The sequence below is a fragment of the Haliotis cracherodii genome, unplaced genomic scaffold (assembly GCF_022045235.1).
Source record: "Haliotis cracherodii isolate W230 unplaced genomic scaffold, xgHalCrac1.p SCAF_8, whole genome shotgun sequence".
NCBI lineage: Eukaryota > Metazoa > Mollusca > Gastropoda > Lepetellida > Haliotidae > Haliotis > Haliotis cracherodii.
In genome coordinates, this window is record NW_027266341.1 from 57,520,404 (window position 1) to 57,538,304 (window position 17,901).

General features: G+C 40.8%; 1 protein-coding gene across 3 annotated transcripts in view; it reads right to left on the minus strand.

Moving 5' to 3' along the window:
* LOC139449597 (glycine receptor subunit alpha-1-like) overlaps nt 1-10,814 on the minus strand; it is a 72,018-nt gene extending 61,204 nt beyond the window's left edge. For all 3 annotated transcript variants that reach the window (XM_071231065.1, XM_071231063.1, XM_071231062.1), the window contains exon 1: nt 10,123-10,814. In XM_071231065.1, the coding sequence (XP_071087166.1) occupies nt 10,123-10,229 (107 nt within the window). In that variant the 5' untranslated portion in view covers nt 10,230-10,814. The remainder of the gene's footprint in view (nt 1-10,122) is intronic.
* Nucleotides 10,815-17,901: the final 7,087 nt, after the last annotated feature.

Here is a 17,901-nt window from a genome sequence, read left to right on the forward strand (position 1 = left end):
TTATTGCGAACATGGAAAACGAGATAATGATACAAAAAAGCCACAAAGAATTCAGGTACATCAAAAGTGTTTTCAACAGTAAAAGGTAGAAATCGTATCTTGGGTATCAGGGATCAGTGTAAACATCGCGACCCAGCACGCAGGAGACGTACGTGTCACTCGTAAACATACATGTACCCTAAACTTGCCTTTGCATGTGTTTGTGACACCGATGGGGCAGGATACGCTCACCGTTTCGCGAACACCTGGTACCATCACTATTGGATAGTGATTCATAAATACATGCTCGTGATCCATTCTGAATCGTAAAATCAACTCTTCTTTTAGCAAGTCTTGTGGCATTTGGTTGTTGTTTCTTAGCTAAAGTGCGACAATTTTTACTTATTGTCTCCGGATTGTATTATTTTATGCTGACATCAAGTGAACGAACGTATATACCGAGTGATTATGATAATATTTCTTCATGTGACTTGAGGGGGCACGGGTGGCCAAGTCGTCTAAAGCGCCGCGATTCGTTGTGCAGAGCTGCACGCAAGAAACGTATGATTGTGGGTTCGAATTCCGGTTCGCCCCGAATATGTTTCTAGGTTTGTCAGCACCATACCCGTGCTCGTGGGTTTCACCGAAGTTATAAACGTCTAAGACCTGCATCACTTCGGGCTTTCCTCCCACATTAAGCTGCCACGCTGTGATATAACTGGCATAATGTTAAAAGCGGAGTTAAACCCAACTCACTCACTTACTCATGTGACTTGATCTGAGGTAGTCATATACTTGACATTTTATTACAAAAATACATCTTCTTAATCATTATCCTTACATTTGTACACAACCTGTGCTGTCGGAAAACCCTATTGCTACCGTGTCTACCGGACTCAATGAATAATGCATTAAGAAAGTCACCTTTTCACGAACATTTGGTATCATCACTGTTTGTTAGGGATTCATAAACACATGCTCATGATGGAGTGTGAATCTTGTAATCGACTCTGCTTTCAGCAGAGTTCTGCTATGGAAGGGTTCTGTCGCTTTTATTAATAAAACATATGAATGTCCTGCTTAAAACCACCAGGTATTTTTCATAGATGTGAAGTTACATTGTTTTTTTCCATCTGTGTGTTCTGATACTTTGAGAGTACACTGAATAACCTATGTCAGCATGCGGCAAAAGAGTAGCTTCAATTCATTCGTTCTTTCCACGAAAGACATACTGTAATGTACGATAGAATGTCAGGAGTGCTGTACATATTTGTGCCATCGTTGACTGTCATGTTAAGCATTCTATTGACGGAGACCATATGGACGTTGCACATTGTCATAACAGAAAACACAGGCAAAAAGAATCTGATATCCGCAACCCACATAATAGGAAACATACGAAGCATATAAATTCACAATTAGGGATATATGGAACAATTTGTCTCTTCTGTTCTTTTAACGTAGGTTTGGGTAAAAGACAGCGCGTTGATGGCATGCTATGAATGCACGCATACTGAGAACAGCGTTGGCCGTAGGCTGTAGCACAGCATGGAACATGGAACCATGTAGCATGGCATGGAGCCATATGTACTAATTATATGTTGTGAACAAAAACACGTACATGTACCAGGACACAATGCAAGAACAAAGATACGACTCATAAATTACATATTATCTTTTGGGAAGTGACAAGAGTGGAAAAGAAACCACAGCATTCCTTGATGATCAATTATATGGATAAACGGAACTGCAAACACCTGTCCAAGATGGCGTTCTTTGATATATGAAGAACAACAGAGTGAAAGTATAAAACGATGAATGCTACGGATGAATTCCACCAAGATATTATCATACAGGGTTAGTACTGTTTGGTGGTTCTAGTGCTGGAATAATGGCAGCCGACTGTCATTCCGGAAAAAAGAAACGGTCCTTGAAGAGCAATGCATGAAAAATACACATAAGCCAGGCCATAAAAAAGTAATAACTTATTCATGTAGGAGACTTCCACAAAAAGTAACAACTTATTCGTGGAGGAGTCTTCCTTTTTCTGCGTCATTTTTTGTGACGATTTTCCGATTAGTGACAGGATACCCTTTTAACTTATCGAATTACCTTCACGGTCTGGAGGGCCTGGAGAACGTTCACATTAACAGAAACCGAACTCTCGTTTTTGACATTTCCGCGGCCTCAAACAACAAAAACTAACTTTTTTATGCAAAGTGTGCTTAGTTGGTGCTACCGGGAGGACAGGGTATGTTTTACCCTTTCGCGAGCACCTGGTGTCATCACTGATTTTCAATGATCCATTCATATGATTTTCAACCCTGTGGTTTTGCCAATTTCGCTAATGGAATCGATTTCGGCGGCTATCTTTGTGTTTTTGCTTGTTGTTTAACGCAACACTCATCAATATTCCAGCTATATGATGGCGGTCTGTAAATAATCAAGTCTTGATCAAACAATGCAGTGATTGACACCATGAGCATTGATCTACGCTATCGGGATACGATGACATGCATCAACCATGTCAGCGAGCCTGACCACCCGATCCCTCTAGTCGATTCTTACGGCAAGCATGGGTTGTTCTAAACCGGACCTTCACGGGCCCGGCGGATATCGAAGACTGGTGACTCTCCGTATTTGACTTTATTTATTCAGTTTTATAATATTTTATGGTAATACATATGATAATATTCGGGGAGTGGCATTGACTGCTTAACAAACCTCAATTGAAAATTAAATTGTCGCGAACAAATAGTTTTTACTCCTGGATGATTAAATATGTATTTGTATTTCATTACTTCCTTATATATACTTTCTGCAGATATAATTTGATGCTTGATTGTAGTTTAACATTTGTCTCCATATCCATTTAAGACGTACTTGAATTTTATACGCCATGCATCTACTTGTAAACTTAACCAGAAATGAGAGATATCATTGAAGCAATTATGACGTCTTGAACATGGCGATGATCACTTACTGCCACATGTTGTTCTCGTGTACCTATTGTTATTTTCTTGGCTCCACAGCCTAGGAACGCTATACAGGACTTAGCCTTGAGAGCGTGTATCGTGTGAGGAAAGGTGTGCACCATACGCTTCCTGTTAACCTTTCACCTCAACCACCTTACCTCATCCCTCCCACTCCCTCGGCACTTACTACAGATTAGTGAGATGGAAGACCTTGTTGCCGCGGCAAGATAGCCCTAATGATAGAGATGAACCTAGAGAAAAGAGGCTGAGATGGGAGGAACACATGCGTGATGACCCAGATGAAGACATATTTTCAGATTCTTCAAGCAACATTTGTTCTGCAACCTTACACCTTATAATGACACAGCTTTACCATAGACAACGAATGCCCGTTGGGGTAAGGAGTATGGAGGTGTGAGGTGGGTACTCAAATAACAGGTGATACATTAGATGATACATAATTATATTAGTACCAAGATCATGCTCGAACCTAGACGATAAACTAGACGTGGGTCAGTGCAGGAGGGTGTTCATACATCCATAAAGATTATTCATCTTTTGTGTGGCCAACCTAGATGTGATGTTAGAGGGTAATACGGTGCAAACACGCGGTGAGACATACGACAAGATAATGTCTCTGTGACTAAAGTGTACGTTCAGTGTGAGTGAATGAGTGGGGTTTAACGCCGCTTTTAACAGTATTCCAGTTACATCACAGCGTGGCAGCTTAATGTGGGAGGAACGCCCGAAGTGATGCAGGTCTCAGACGTTTACCACTTCGGTGAAACCCTCGAGCATGCGTATGGTGCTGACAAACCTAGAAACATAATCGGGGCGAACCGGGATTCGAACCCACAATCATAGGTTTCTGGTGGGCCCTAGGGACGCAACTCTGCACAGCGAATCGCGGCGCCTTAAACGACTGGGCCACCCGTGCCCCCTCAGAATACAGTGAATACAGGGAAGGATGAAGGTGTTGTAATGGATACATCTAATTCTTGGAGAAGTTATGGTGATGAGAAAAGGACAAGCTTGTGTCTATAAAGACAGAAAGGAGTAGCATGATGGAACGATGCAATGATTACGCTAATAGACAAATTGGGGTTGTTAGGGATGACTGTGAGAGTGGGACTCCGATGCTCGGTTAATGGAGCTAATCGTGAATGTTAAATTGTGGGTGTAGCTTAACACTGGGTAATGGATCTTACCTATTGAGATATTGTGACACATGCAGATGGCGATCTAAAGCTCAATGAGGCCAATCACTATGGTTTGTTACTCCAGATAATTACCACGGGAGACGGGGGAACCATACTCTCGGAGTACATTCACGCCGAGGCAACACCGGTAGTTTTTTTGAGTGATGAATTCTTATAGATAAGATTGTTTTCGGTTTGCTTTTGCTATTTTGGCAAAACATAGGTAACTGGGATATTCAAAATTTCGGACACGGACTGATATTTACTACATGTGAATTGCATAAAACATAAACATAAGTCTAACAATTATAAAATCAATTGTTGCCATATATGCTTATGACATAGACTGTGAATAATCCTCGCTAATTCGTTTTAGACGATGTAGACGAAGATGTCCAGGGCAATCTTTTTCGGTCAAAAATGGTCGAAATTTGGCACCTGTGCTGAAAAATCCAACATCACTGTGACCGTATTCCCTTTTATAAGAATGTATCGATATGTCCGACTTACAATCGTAGCATACTATTTGACTTCATTGTTTGAGTTAACTGACTGCGACATGTACAGTCTTGTTTCGTATAATAACATTACATGTTGAGTCTTGATCACGGGTAAAACACTGTCATCAATCATACAACAATACATCAATTACCCAATGCTATGTTCAGTACTGGTAACAATATGCATTGTGTTACAACCAAAATGTACAAAATGTAAATTAGAATAGGAATTCAAACCATTTGTTACGAATGGAATTAATGAGAGGAACTCATTTTCTCAACAAAGTAAAGTGAATCAACACAGTTACGGCACTGTGACTCTTGCTTACACCCGGGACACCCACATCTCAATATATGATCAGGTGTCCACGCCATGTTCAAAACGAACTCGCTCCAGATGCAGAAGAAAAAGCTATAATAATGGTGATAAATAGGACATTACTTGTGATCGATAGATTCACCATAGAAATTCATATCGAATATACAGTCGCAATGAGAGTACACGGAAGGACATAATAATATTGGTAGCTGACAAGCACTTATGCAGAAATATCGGAGCGTTGAAGAATGTTTTTGAAACATGGATGGGAGACTTGATCGATCTTGGTATGATTGGTTGCGATTTCCACCGGCTTTCAAAAACACCAATTACTCAGAAGCACGCGGTTCTGACAACATCTAAAACACAGCAACCACGTGGCACCTTCTGTGAAACCTTTGTCCGATTCTAAGACCAAAGCACATTGACTACATGTCCATATAATGAAAATGAACGGTGTGAACTTGTGAAACATTGGTGCACCTCCAGTCTAGAATTCGTGCATGTTCTTGTTATAAGAAAAGACCAGGCATAGTCGAATGATTAATTGTGCACTAATTAAATTAGACCTTTGACTTATTGACCATATATGCAGGATACAAGTAAGAACAGACCCGTGTAATGATTAAACAGACACATCACTCAACGTGTTTTTGAAGAATACACGCACTAACCCCACTTATAGTTTTTTGCACAGAAGTAAAACATAATGCAGTGTGTTTTCATGGCTATCATCTTTTTCTCATGCAATGAACTGACAACTCTTACAACAGCGATGTGTGTAATATGATTGGCATACACATTCAATTAATGTTATAAAAATATATCATATACTTGTACTATACACATATGTTGAACTTGAGACGATCATCTCTTTATAATGAACCACGAAAACCAGTAATGGGATATCCATAAACCCTCAAGTAATGCCTTTTACAAACTTCAAATATTAGAAAAGTCAATTAATTATTTGCATATTTAACCCATACTGATGCGGAAAGCATGTTGGATGTAATTACAAAGATTGTGAACGTGTCCATTTGAGGAAACAGAATGTTATAGCAATTGGCAGTCGAGTATTTTAGAATTGCGGTTCAATCCCACGTTGACTCAGAGGTTCTCAAACGCGTCTTTCCACCGGTAAACTCATACATGGCACATATCTACACAGGTCGATGTGTCTTCTGGCGTTAGTCTCATTAATGCTTCATATCTCACCAAAGTCTCCAGTGAGGAAAACAATTAGATCATTCTGCTTTACAGCTTTGAACCTGGATAACTCAAACAGCATTGTCATGAGCAGAGCGGATTCTGTATACATGTATATGTATTATGTATTATGCATACAATAACTGCTGCCTTGAGATTAGCTGACTTTATTCCAAATTACTTGTTTTGCTTCAGGTCGTCTATCTATTTTTATGAGGTTCTAGGACGACTTGACTTTGATCCTTTAATCATAACGACAGGGTCGTGCTTGCTCATCCGTTAAGCAATCTCCCGAAGGCACCATAAAAAATGTGATGATTCGAGAATAGAGGATTTTATGAAATTGCTCCAATAGCCTTTCTTACGAGTATGGACACCCTAAAGTCTTTGACTTTTCATTAAATAACAGTTTCTCTTTTACAGCCATTGATGAGGACACTATCCATCAAGTGGAGACCGCCATTTTGGCAGACCGACGTACGAGTACGTACTAATTTATTTGTTATTCCTCTCTAATCCCGTAGTTTCATCTCCTAACCAAGGGGTTTGAGATTTGACGAAACATCAGGTTATGTGTAAATCCTCTGCTGGTGTTTGGGCCTATTAAGGGTTGTTTAAGGACAAGAACCTTAATGCGAGTGCAAACCAATGTAAAACAGTTTAAAAGAGAAGAAAAAAGTCGATATTTTTGCAATTTGCATTTCTCCAAACTTAACAACAAGCACATGCTTCTACATCATGTCATCATTTGATATATTCATTTATACACAACGAGACCACAGAGACGTGGAATATGCATATTTTTGGCCTTCAGTCTAAGCTGAAGATTGGCATGGAGACCATAGAGAGCGGTCTGCAGACAAGCCTCTAAGATAAATGATTCAATGTTTCAGTGAGCCTCGATGCTTTGTAATAGCCCGCATGCATCTCACAATACAATACAATTTTGTCTGTGTTATAACACTAAATAAGTCTTCTAAGAAATGTATTCCCAAAGGTACGGGCGGCTCTGTTTGATGTGAATACTGAACACAAAATAAAAAAACAAATAATCCTGAATATCAATGTCCATAAAAACATTATCCTCCTGCCAAGCGAAGATGGTTAATATGAATATTGCTTCACAATACAACGAGAAATATTCAACATGCGACTATTTAAAATATATATAAGATTCAAATAGGAAAATTCCCACATATAAAACAACGTCTTTGGACATATTCTGCCATTCCGAGCAACAGTGTTAATGCCAACATCTGTGATGACATGTCAACTTGAGTTTGTGAAACAAATGCTTGGGTTAAATGAGTGGAGTTGTTTATATTCAGAATAATATGTAGTTTTAGCTCGTCTGTTATCTCCAAGTGACGTAAATCGTTTTAGGCAATGGTGTGGTAGTCCAGCGTTTAAAACAACCGCACAGAACTCCGTTGACCGGGATGACGCCCACAGTTGCAACAGTGGGCAAAGACATTCAAAGAGTGTGCAATCCTCGAGCACATTATTTCTTTGCACAGATCAAGTATTCTGAATGGGGAGAATTTGGAATTGGAACCAACACCCAGCGTGTTGCCGTGCCTCATATAGACCAGAATGATGGGACCTATTTATTGTTATTGGTATGGCCAGTGGCAAGATGAAGTAGCTACGCTGTTAACTGCAAGAGAGAAGACCACGAAGGATGTTAGTATCAATTGGCATTTAAGTGTGACAATGAAACTGATACATAAATATAAATGTGTCTCTAACACTACCGATTGCCTTAGATAACGCTCAACACTTAGCCAGTGACGTTATCTCAAACCGACATGATGTTAAATGGCATCTGCTAGGTCCAGGCCCCTAGCCAAGGCTTACGGCGAGTAATGTTCTCATTAGGACTTAATCTTAGGAAGGAATCCCTAAGATGGGTCACCTTTCCCATCTCTTCCATCGGCATGGGTCAGAAAGCAATGTTTTCTTTAGCATTACTGAGACACTTATACTAAATGTCTACCATCTTCCCTTTCCTTGTTGTGGGCAAGACTGCAGGATTCTTAGGGTCATTTGGTTGATGGTTCGGCCGCGCCAGAGCTTGGCTAGGTTTATGCTGAGCAAAACTGTCATAAACACAGTCGATGATTGGAGCGATAATAATAGTCTGCACACACAGGCACACAGCTTGCTGAAGCCAGGCTATGTTACACTGGGGAACGTGGCCACTTCCGTGTCTAGATTCACCTTCAAAGGAAACACTTTGCACATAATGAGGAGTTATCAAAATTAGCAGAACGTGATTATGGGGATGGCCATTAAATTAAGTTACTGGGGAAGGAGGAAGCGCGTTGTGTATGGGAAGATTCACTTAAGTGATAAACACTGGGACTATTTAATCAATAGCATGCACGTTGTTATGGCAGGAACAGAATTTTATCGCGTATGTCCGGTTTTCGGCAACACACTCACTGAACCTTATAGAACATAGTTGGTGGCATTATGTCGCTAGAATTTTACAAGATGTTTATATAAGTAAGGAGTCAAAACCCTTTCCATATCCAATAGAAATCTCTGCACAAAGAAGAGTCGATTGTACGATTCCGACTATATCATGAGCATGTGTTTATGAATCACTATCAAATAGTAATGATACCAGGTGTTCTTTAGTTGAAGATTTAATCAAAAGTAATTCAACAAAAAAATAGGAAAGCGGTTGCCTTACTCATGTTGTTTTGTGAAGAGATTTTTTAAATGAATTTATGTGGATCAACTGTTTCACAGTGTTACCACCCACGCGAGTGAAACTGGCATGTATTGGCAAGGCAAATTGACTTGATTTGTACAAATAATCCTCTCACGCCTGAAATGAATGCTGTTCGTATCTTAGAGCCTTTGGGAAATGTGGGGCTAGTGGTTAAAGCGTTCAATCGTTAAGCCTAAGGACCCAGGTTCGATCTCCGGTATGAGTATAATACATACAACCCTTCTTATTTCTGGCGTCTCGTCAGTTCACTTTATTTCTCTCAATGATGCACATGGAAGTAGACATATTTTATACAATCGATATATCCTTGCTTTAGTATACTCTTTCTTTCGACACCATGTCCGCCTAGTTATGCGTGATAGAAGACGTCTATTTCCATCTTTACACAAATTAACATACATGAAATGTATTGCTGATAAACGATATTAAAATATAAACTGCTGCATATTGAGTGATTCACTGTATTCGACTAAACGTTTAAGGTTAATATACACAAGCCACCTTAATAATAGGAAACTGTTTACCAACAGTTACATTAATAAAATGATAATAAAACAATGAAAAATTAATCTGAGATTAGTCACATGTGTAGAAAAAAGATGTGGTGAGATTGTGTATTCTAATAATGAGGGGCGGTCAGGTAGCCTAGTGGTTAAAGCGTTCGCTCGTCAGGCCGAAGACCCGGGTTCGATTCCCGACATGGGTACAATGTGTGAAGCCCATTTGTGGTGTCCCCCGCCGTGATATTGCTGGAATATTGCTAAAAGCGGCGTAAAACCATACTCACTCACTCACACTCTAATAATGATGAAGATAAAATTGAAGGTCTCTGTAGTCTGTGACTTAACTGTTGCATAGATGCCTTTAATCTTCCGTTAAGGTACAAAAGAATATAATCAACTTACCTAAGGTTCATATTTTGAAATAAATAAGTACCATGGTGAAAGTTAGTCAAACAGAGATGAAACTTCAGGATTAACTTCAATGTGTTACTTTTGTTAGAAGTATGAATAATAAAGTGCAAATATATTAAGCCTCGATATAATATAACGAACTGTTACAACTGATATACGATCAGGCAAAATTCCGAAAGAGCCAGTGAGGATCTATCAACACACGCTCAGACCTTTCTGCCACGTGTCCTTTAATTCACCCAGCAATGTGTGCATGCATGGCTGTCTTCCAAAATATTCTCACTCACCTTTTCTTGTTGTTGTCCACTGAGCCAACAATGCCAAAGCCGCACACCACAATCACTGTAATCAAATGAAGATATATCCAGTCAACGGACCGCAGGCTTATCCTCATCGTGAGTTGGTCTGACTCAAGTCTTCGATCTTTTCACAAATGTAGACTTTCGTTATTAAATTTTAAAACTGGAATAATATTTTCTCTCTGTCGGGAACTGTATTTTTTTTATATTCGGACATAGACGCGGAGAGAGGCAGAGAGAAAATAATAGCTCCACGAGCACTGCTTCTTGTTTCAGAACAAGGTTTGAAGTATGGAGAGTTTCTCATGAACCGGATCGCGCCCTGGGCTGAATAACGCCGACAGCATATCCTCCACAAGGTAACCCGCTATCTCTGATTACTTATCCTTCTGCACACTGCAAACTCTCAATGCTGAACAGCTGTCTGCCTGGCCTACCTGTCAATCTTACACCCTCTGCGCGTGCGTTGGCTCCGCCTTGGATGGCGAAGGTAAGCGTGTATTACAACGACGTAGCGCTAATTACGGGGCTCAGGTTTCACCGATGATCGAAGTCTGCTCGTGGTGCTCATCTCGAGGGAAAGTTTGTCAAAGCCTGTTTTGTGTCCTCTTCATCTGTTTTTTTTACAACTTGTTCTGTACTCAACCACCGGTATTTGAAATGGAGGAAATTTCAATAGTCTCTCTTTATACTCGCCAATTCTGCTGACGTGAGCATTTTCTTCCGTCGTTGGATCAATTTTCGTCGTGTGTTGGTTATTTATGTATGACCGATCCTGAGGTAGTCGGGAAAAGCTTGAGCAACCGTCACAGTGTCCGCATCGATTCACTAAGTCAAAATAATCCAGTAAACAACGTTTTCTGAGATCTTTGGAGAAATTGGCTTTTTTAATATGAAACCAATTTACATCGCGGATTACACGATCCAACAAACCTTGATTTTAATCATGGTGAATTAACTGGCAAACCGCTTCAGTATGCTGCCCGTAATTTCTGGGATTGCCCCAAAGTCGGTTCGGTCCGCCAACGTATTACATATGGAATCTGGAATAATGTAAGAAAACACTTGTTACATTTATTGATGATTTTCGCGAAAAATAGTGCTTTTGGAAAAGAGATAAAATAAGGCTTCGTTTAAAGTGCCATGTGCGCATTTCGAGCATGTATAACTGATATTCAGATCGATTCAACGTGACTGAGTCCATTGCTACATGCCGCCGTATGGCAGAAGTGCTGTTGTGCCGCGAGAGCATTTGTACAAATATCACTTGTCCCAAACTTGATTCAAATAAAACTGTATTCTATAAAAAAAAAAAACCAACCTACACCACCACCACCCCCCCCCACCCCCCGGCTGGCTACGGCAGTGGAGAGAGGCAACAAACTCTTTCTATATTATTCCTTTAAGCGGTGGGTGCTCTCGGGGTCCTGGTAGGGTAGGACATGTTTACCCTTTTCGCAAACGCCTGGTATCATTGCTGATTTTCTGTAATCCGTTCATATAATTTTCACCACTATTTGCTGTTTACGTTCAGTGGAATCTGATTGGGCATATACACGAGACTATTCTCTGGCGCCAACGTTTAATATGTACGTTCATGACATGGGACACTGAATCCTTCAACAACTATGGCGCACGAATCGTTGTAAACCGTTGCGTCCCTTACTCATGGTCGGACCCGATGATTCGTCGTGATAATGCTAATCTGTCTGTCAGCTACATACCGATCGCGAACTCGTGGGCTTCACAAAAGTGTTTATTGTCCCCCTGTGTGACATGTTATCCTATCATAATCGATGCTACTATCATCAACCAGTGTTTTTAAGCCAACTCATTGCTGAGTATTTTTTATTATTGGTTAGAATTTTGCACAACCACCCGTAGCTGAAGTGATGACGTAAATCCTGCTGGGATATCATGCAGGAAGCAGAGGTACTGTAAGTCCCCATGATCCCCAGCGAGGTGGCCTAGCTTTGGTTAGTGGTGGCCTATAGCCCGTGTTTTAAAACTGTATACATCATATTGTTATGCTCAATTAAACTGCGTCAATTTTGACTCCACGATCACATTCAGCTGACAGGGGGTAGCCTAATGGTTAAAGTGTTCGGTTGTCACGCCGAAGACCTAGGTTCGATTCCCCACATGGGTACAATGTGTGAAATCCATTTCTTTGTCCACCGTGATATTGCTGAAATATTGCTAAAAGCGGCGAAAAAACCTCAGTTGTCTTGATATTGGAAGTTGGGACTGGCGCCGCCATGGTATTGACGTGCTGCTATTAAGTTTGGTGACATACCCCAACTCACATGTCATGAGAGAGTAAGAAAGGTTTTATGGATGCTTTATCTGTATTTCAGTTGTATCACGACGTGTCAGATAAATGTAACAGGGGAGCCAATAGTGACTCAGGACTCAAGTTTATCTCTTAGTGAAACCTTTCACCGACAAACCAGGGTCACATCTTAGGCGGTGTTTGACAGCAACGGGATGTCACTCTTCGCTCTTTGTCTTAGACCATTGGGACTTTCGTGGCGGATGTATGATGCTGATTCTTTATGGTTTGAAGCATGCTACGTTCACATAATAAATAGCATAACGGGATCTTTTGCTGTGATGTTGGAGCGCGTGAGTGAGTGAGTTTAGTTTAACGACGCTTTAAACAGTATTACAGTCATAGCACGGCGTCGCAGTTTAATGTGGGAGGAAAGCCCAAAGTGATGGAGGTCTCACACTTTTACCACTTTGGTGAAACCCATGAGCACGGGTATGGTGCTGACAAACCTAGAAACATAACCTGGGCGAACCGGATTTGAACCCACAAGGTTCCTATAGGTTTCTGGTATGCCCAAGGAACGCAACTCTGCACAGCGAATTGCGGCGCCTCAGACGACTGGGCCACCCGTGCCCACTGTGAAGTTTATAGGCCCTGGTACAAATCAGACTGTAATTATTGAGATAAGGTTGCTAATATCGCGTGTTTGTTGCTCACAACTTGTGAATTGGCTGATGTCAGCACGCCCCGACACCGTGGATAAATCCTCATTTATCTCAAACTTTGATCTGTCTGGTCCAAACACTACAATGTCCCTTTGATATAGCTGCAACACCACCCATCCACTTATATCATTTCAATGTATAGAAATAAGCACCTATTAATAACCGTGTCCGTTTGGGGCAGTCTGCCTCATTGACAAAACAACAATCTATACATAAACTACGCATGGAGTGAACAAGAGTGTTGAGACATGTAATAGGCATAGGATACAACAGTTGGTTGTTTGCACGATCGTTACGTGGAATAACAGCTAAATAGCTTTGGTCGATCAGTCTTTCAGGCAAACCCTTAATCCTTGCTTTCCATCATAACGTTCGTGTTGTATCAATCATACACATATTATACGTACTACGTGTACATCATGTGGAATCACCATGTTCTTTGTGTATTCCTTCAGGCACCGACACTGTAATTTGTGCGGTTTTCTTCATGGATTTGTGCCAAGAAATATAATAACGCGTAGCTGATCCCATCGTTTTTGTATGATTCACATCAACGTTTTTGTAAACATACTCAAGAGGTTTTTAGGGAAAAAATGCATTTTTTTGTCATATTTCAGTTTACTGATCCAATTAGTGAACGTAAACGTAAACATCTCAGTTATTACTCTGATTGGCCAGACCTCACCGAAGACAATATTTGTGTGATAATTGTCTTTCACAATTTGATTGATTGTCAGCTCTTTATTTTTTTCTGATTGTTAAAATGGAGGTATCCTACTCCGTATCAAAGTATTGTGGCAAATATAGTCATTAACATAATCCTCAGATCCAGTGGATGCACAGTGTGTATCAAGTGCCGTTTACAGGACATCATGTCGCCTGCATGTACTTTTCAGTCTAGAACACAGGGCCTTTTCAAGTATCAAACAGTTCAATTAGACTCCCTGAATGGTTGATTGGTTCGAAGCACAAACAAACACACTGGTATGTTGTGTGAACCGACGCTCGTGAATGCGTCACATATCGTGTCACATTAAAGTCACTGTGTGCTAACACTTCACTGATTGTTAGATTTGTCATTAATTGGTACACATTGGAAACATCTTTCCTTGAGGTGTGTGTGTGTGTGTGTGTGTGTGTGTGTGTGTGTGTGTGTGTGTGTGTGTGTGTGTGTGTGTGTGTGTGTGTGTGTGTGTGTGTGTGTGTGTGTGTGTGTATACACACATATTCGCCTAGGACTGCAATAAGTTAAAGTGTTCATTACACCCGAAGAGCCGCTGAACGGCGAAAGATAAGGAGTTTTGACAAGCACGAATATATTGAATATATATATATATATATATATATATATATATATATATATATATATATATATATATATATATATATATATATATTCTAAACTCGTCACGATATGGCTGACATATTGCTGATATGATGACGTTAAATATTAACTCACTCACTCACTATATTTTAAACAACAAATCGTCATCAGGGTGCGTGGGTTTTGTGTAAAGACGAATGTCGACGAGTACGGGTACTTTGCTGACAGTAATTGATATGATGGGGGCAAATCTGACTGCAAACAAAATGAAGATTGTTACAAGGCGAGTCAGTATCAACGAAGTAGACTATTAAGATCTTCGAGTTGCAATTCTCAATCTAGAGGGTACTGAAACCAAAATGTGAAGAGAAACAATTTCCTAAACTCTTCTTTTATTCACACCGGGCTGCAGGTTGTTCCAAAGAATAACCAAAGTTAAAAATGAGCATCACGAACTATGCAAGCTAATCGATATCAAGACGTTCCTGTTCAGACAAGTGTCTCTAGATCTCTTAAGGCATCACCAGCTGCACTGGTTGCCATCATCACACATCCTTATTGGTGTGTCCACGACTTGTTTTCTTCTCAAAGGTATCGGGAAATCCGTCATCCAGGTGCCAGGAACATCCGTCACCTTCACGAATACCTCAACCATCGACAATCATTGCACAGACAATATTTATTAGAATTTGTTAAAAATTGTGCATAATTACTCGCATTTTCATATATTATAGTATAGAATAAATAAATCACAAAACATGCGAGAGGGATATGACTGTCTGAGGGATACATCTGACTGAATCTTTTGAAATGATGGGTTAGGTATAGGATGCAAGATGGGAATGGAACTGTAGCATGTTAAGCTTCATTTTATGTAATAATAGACACTAGTAAACATTGCGTGTGTTCAAAGTGTAAGAAGATTTTCGCAATATCGCTATAGGTATTGGATTGTTTAAACAGTCAATGTGTTCGATGGGAAGAAGTTAATCGTTGTTGCATAGAGAGACGTTTTGCAAGATATGATTGTAGTGGCATTTACATGTATCGCTAGGTTTTTCTCTGTTAACAACCGAATCTGGATCAAACAATCCAGTGATTGACATCATGAGCATCGACTACGCAATTGGGATACGATGACATACATCGATCAAGTCAGCGAGACTGACCACCCGATCCCGTTAGTCGTCCCTTCGAGAAGCATAGTCGCCTCTTACGACAAGCATGGGTTGCCGAAGACGAATTCTAACCCGGATCTTCAGGGGTCTCCTCTGACAGAGAGCTTCTCACATCGTTCTATCCTTCCGTTCTCAACCGTCTCGCTACATCACCAGGCTATGTTGTTACATATCGCCTATGTTTATCTGTAGGTCAGCAAAGACATTTGTATCCCCGCTAGGGAATTGGCTATATATACACCGCAGTGTTGCAGCTGCTGAGGTATTTACAAGGTAATTGTTCACCCACTTAAGACAAGGCTTACAGTAATCAGTGCTTGTATGAGACGATTGAATGTTTGATCTGGCCTGACGAGTGAGGATATACTTTGATGATTGAGCACATTAGACGACCAACCTTAGACTACGAACTAGCATATTGATGTCGGCAGGTTCATGTGTTACAGACCGATTTGAAAGGAATAATGGAGTTTAAACAGACAATCAAGTGGTTGGCATTGCGAGCAACGATCCACGCCGTCGGGGTGAGATGAGACGCAGCAAACCAAGTCACCAAGCCTGATTACTCGATCCATTCGGTCGCCTTTAACGACCAACATGGATTGTCGGGAACCTATTCTGAACCGGAATTGCCACGGGGTAACAAACCCTGAGAGGACTGAAAAAGCGCGTGACGGGGCAGTCGGCGATAGTCCAGCTATGCCACGGTGGTCTGCAAATACTGTCAATCAACAACGTGTTTTTTTAGTGAGGGAACCATCAGTGCAAGACACGATCCATGCCATCGGGGTACGATGACACAGTACCTGACCACCCGATCCCAATTTTACCTGTTTCATACGACAACAAAGAGATATACTGCTGCAATCAAAAACAGATGTCGACATTCAAACTATAGGTGTATAGTAGGGCCATGTAAACTGGTGGCCCCGCGATGTAAAAGCGTCCGATCACGTTATGCAGAACTGTGTGCCTCAGCTTCCAGGTTGGTTGTTGGGGATCTGAAAGCATAATGTCTTCTAATTTGTAGTGATATCTTGTTATGGCTGCATACTAATTTTAGACCCAGTCGTCTTAGGCGCTGCAACTCGCTGTGCAGAGCTGCGTCCCTTTGGCACTCCAGAAAACTATGATTTTGGGTTCGAATCTCGGTTCGCCCCGATTATGTGTCTTGGTTTCAGTGGGGTTTCATCAAAGTGGTAAACGTCTGAGACCTGCATCATTTTGGGTTTTCCTCCCACATTAAGCTACCGCGCCCTGATATAACTGGAACACTGTTAAAAGCGGCATTAAATCCGATTCACACACTAAGTCACCCACTACAAGTTTCTAATACAATTCTGTGATACTCTGGGTGGTTTTACTGTCCATTATTGGCAGGTTTTCATGTAGTCTAAATGTACACAGTAAACTACGGTTATAACGAACTCAATGGGACCACAAATGTTAGTTTGTTATAACCGTAGTTCGTTATTAGCATATATACCGCATACATACAGCAAATGGCAAATACCAAAAATAAGTCGGTTTACTGGATATTATTAATGTGTAACTTGTTTTAGTCACACTATGGCTGATAAATTGCCGATGTGTCTACAGTTTTACTCATTCACTCACTCACTTATCTGCCACTCACTCAGCTGACTGTGGGCTTGAGAATTCGACCTGATAGTGATCCTACCAGTGTCAGAACCATATCCATACTCGTGGTATTCATATAACTATGGACCCGTGAAGATCCGAGTAGAGAACAGTTCTTCAGCAACCCATGCTTGCCGTAAATGGCGACTATGCTTGACGTATGGCGACTAAAGGGGTCGGGTGGTCAGTCTCGCTGACTTGGTTGATGCATATCATCGTGTCCAAATAGCTTAGATCGATACTCATGATGTCAACCACTGGATTGTCTGGTCCAGACTCGACTATTTAGGACCTCCGCCATATAGATGGAATATTTAATAACAAACAAACATACAAACAAACAAACAAACCATATAGCCATGGTTGGTGCAGTGGCCTTAGGCACCCACTGCAACTCGCTCTTCAGTTCCATGTCTGTGTCGCAATATCTGGTCACAATACAGTATGCACTCTGAGTAATGTGTTGCACACACATGTACGTTCAATTGAACCGCATTGCACAGCATTCGGAACAGATTAATACGCTCCGGGGTATACGGAAACATAATTTCACTCTTGGGTACTTCAATCGTACGACTCATCCAGCTGTGTGCATCAGTCGAACATGGAGGTAGATCAATCATGTGT